The 3,418-nt window shown below is 39.6% G+C and overlaps 1 protein-coding gene across 1 annotated transcript in view; it reads left to right on the top strand.

Annotated features, from left to right (window-relative positions):
* Positions 1-3,418, top strand: part of MRPS30 (mitochondrial ribosomal protein S30) — a gene marked incomplete at its 5' end in the record, with an annotated part of 8,380 nt that overhangs the window by 304 nt on the left and 4,658 nt on the right. Inside the window, 2 exons of the mRNA XM_015567637.1 lie at positions 1,285-1,456; positions 2,165-2,270. Coding sequence (XP_015423123.1) covers positions 1,285-1,456; positions 2,165-2,270 — 278 coding nt within the window. The remainder of the gene's footprint in view (positions 1-1,284; positions 1,457-2,164; positions 2,271-3,418) is intronic.

Here is a 3,418-nt window from a genome sequence, read left to right as displayed (position 1 = left end):
CGGGCGATGTCAGGGGCCCACGCCGCCTCCGATGTGCCCCCTCTTCATTCCTCTGTCCGTTTTCCCAGTCCTTGGACCTCAGCTGGGGACAGCACGGTGCAGCAGCGGTCTCTGCGCTGGGACCGTGCAGACTGGGCGCTGCCATCTGATGGTCCAGCCCTGGGCTGGGCGCTCCGGGTCCGCGGGACTCGGCCTTGCTGGGCCTGGTGAGGGTCCCGCCCGGTGACCGGCCCACCCAGTGGGAGAGCTGTGCGGGCTCAGCCAAGGGGTTCCTTTCCACTCGCCCATCAAAGCGTTACTCGATCATCTGCCAACGTAGGCACCACTTTTGGCGTTAACCTTTCTCGTTTTCAAAATGAGAATTAGGGCCAGAGTGCTTTGTCCTGGGGTTGAACACGTGAAAGGCAGTATTGGTTGAAATACCTAATGTGTACGTTCATTCACTACTTAATTGTGTGCCTGGCCCTGTTCTGCATGGGATATGTGCCAACTATTCATCCTCACAGTAACTGTACAGTAGGTAGCATGGCGTTATAAATCAGACCTAAAGCAGGCGCAGAGATGTAAAATGTGCCCACGCAGAAGAGCCTGTGGCTGATCTGGTGGTCAGGAGTCACACCCAGCCATTCTGAGTTTCCAGTGAACACTCAGCAACTTCTCCGTGCAGACATGAGAATTAATTAACGGGGAGACAGTTTTAAAAACTAGTGTTTCTGACGTGTCCCTCGTTTTGTGCGTACCACACACAGTAGGCATCTTAGTGAATGTTGGTTGAGCTGATGCTATCCCCGGAGGTGTGTGCTCCCTGAACCTTGTAGAGTGCCTTAACTCCCCTCTCAGCGGGGAAGGGAGTGGTGTTGGGGGCAGCATGGACTTGGACTCCTGACTGATGGCCTAGGAAAACTTAACCTTCTCAAGACTCAGGGTCCTCTTCTGTAAAACTGATAACAGCTGTGCATACCTTTCAGCGTTTCCGTGACGATTGAATTAGTCATTCACAAGACAGCTCTGACTCCTATTAAGCTTTCTGATGTGTGCTACTCCTGTTCTTGTAATTGAGAAAACGCTTTAGTTACAGTGTTTAGTGCAGTGATGGCACAAGTAGACAACACTTAGTTGAGCCTTATGTTTAAGTCATGATCATTTAAGTTAAATTACTGCATAATCCAGACTGTTTATTATAGAGTCATTTTGATGTGTGTGTTTTTAATTAGCACATTTATTTTTGAGTTCTATATTGCTGAGTTTAGTATTCTAATAATAACCAAATGTATCTAAGTGGTAAGAAAGTTTTGAATATCTTTTGGTAGATTGTAAACGCCCGGTTCACTTTTACTGGTGGCGTGGTGAAGAAATCATTGTTCATGGTCATCGGAAAGGGCGCGTTGATGCTGTGAGATACCAAATAAATGATACACCACACAACCAGATTCGAATGTCCAAACAGCTGCCGGAGGTGAGGATTTACTGCATGTGTACCTGTTGCTATCGGATGTGGAAATGTCATAGGCAGGCTAGGTAAAGGGCGTGGTAGAGTAAAAATGTTTGGGGGATCCTATGCCTTTTCAGATTCAGTCAAACACATCTCTGAATTCTTTTTCAGCTTTTTAACCTGCTGTAGTATATGTATTCCCCAAAGGTCAGGTAATCATTTTAAGTGAGGTGAAGGCATCAGTTTTCAGGAACATACAAGTCTTTATTTTTTTTCTTAATATAAAAATATGAAAAATGGATAATAGTTTATGATTATAATATACAGTACCTACACTACCTAATCACAAATTAAGGCATTTATTACAGTTATAAATGTCATTTTATGTACTTACAGTTCTTTTGGAGAAAATAAGCATATTTTAGTATTATCTATGTGTTCATATCAGGTTGGTACATATTTTCCTTTAAAAATACAGGTAGTAAATATTTTAGGCTTTGGGGCCGTAAGTCTCAGTTAGAACTGTACATCTCTGTTCTTATAGCCATGCACCATATGAAAATGAATGTACATGGCTGTGTTCCGATAAAACTTTATTTGTAAGAACAGGTGGCTGGTTGGATTTGGCCTATCATTTTGCAAATCATCTCATTTTAAGATTTTAAGTCTGTTATGAAAATGAGTAAAATATACTCGTGCTGCTGTGAATCACTTATGACTTTTTCTTTTAAGTTTGTGCCGCTGGATTATTCTGTACCTATAGAAATTCCTGTTATGAATTGTAAGCCAGACAAACTTCCATTATTCAAACGACAATATGAAAATGCCATATTTATTGGTAAGTTTCTCTTCTGATGTATTGTGCCATAAATGTGTCCTATGTGTCTTGTACAAATTTGCATAATTCTTGATGACCCAAGGTTTAGGTAGTCTATCAACAATATAACTCATAGTCTCAGCTTCTTGCAATATGCCTGAAAATTGGGAAGAAAATATTCTTTCCGCTCACCATTTAAACTTTTACTTGTTTCCACTGAATTAGCAATATTTAACTTTAAAATATAGTAATACTCATAGGGTTTTGTTGATGTATTTTATAGGAAAAGTAATTTGTGTGTTTTGTGTGTTTTTTTCAAAAGTAAAAAGTGTAGAACTGGGCTGAGGCAGTGAATCGCTTTTTTACAAAAGTCTGCTGTTTGTTTCACAGTGTGAAAACCACCAGGAACATAAAAATTAATAAGGTCTGACATCTGCCCTTATGCAGTTTATTTTATTTTTTTTTTGCTGTTTTTTTCCTGCGGAACATTTTAAGAAAGCTGCTTAAACTAATCCTCCAGACCTATTTTATCAGCCCCTTCTCCGTCACTAAGTCTTAGAGAGTGAATAAGGGGGACTTCTGACTTTACCACTAAAGTCAAGAATGTCAACGTTTTATAAAATATTGGTAAAGGGCATGGTAGGGTAAAAAGGTTTTCTTACTTTAAAATGTAGTATAAGAACCAATTGTATTTTTAAAATTAGGAACAAGCTATGTAATTATTATATTAAAATAATAAAGTAAGTTTTTGCCCTGGCCAGGGGGCTCAGTTGGTTGTAGTGTCATTTGGTACATGAAAAGGTTGCAGGTTCCGTTCCCAGTCAGGGGACATATGGGGATTTCAGGTTTGATCCCTGGTCAGGGAAGGTGTGGGAGGCAGCCCATCGATGGTTTTCTCTCACACTGATGTTTCTCTCTCTCCCCTTTTCCTCTCTCTAAAAATCAATAGGAAAAAAAAAAATATCCTCTGGTGAAGCTTAGAAAGTAATAATAAAATAAAATAAAATAAAGTAAGTTTTTAAAGTCATGGATTATTTATGTCCTTTTCTGAATATGATAAGAACAATGATGAAGCTCCTTAGTTATGACTAATGTGTTTGAAAAACTGAAATAATAAGAATTTTTAATCCATTTTATATATAATTTTTTTACTTATCATGTTTATAGAG

The sequence above is a fragment of the Myotis davidii genome, unplaced genomic scaffold, assembly GCF_000327345.1.
Source record: "Myotis davidii unplaced genomic scaffold, ASM32734v1 scaffold143, whole genome shotgun sequence".
Lineage (NCBI taxonomy): Eukaryota > Metazoa > Chordata > Mammalia > Chiroptera > Vespertilionidae > Myotis > Myotis davidii.
The sequence above is the reverse complement of the archived record's forward strand: the minus strand, read 5'-3'. Positions and strand labels throughout refer to the sequence as shown.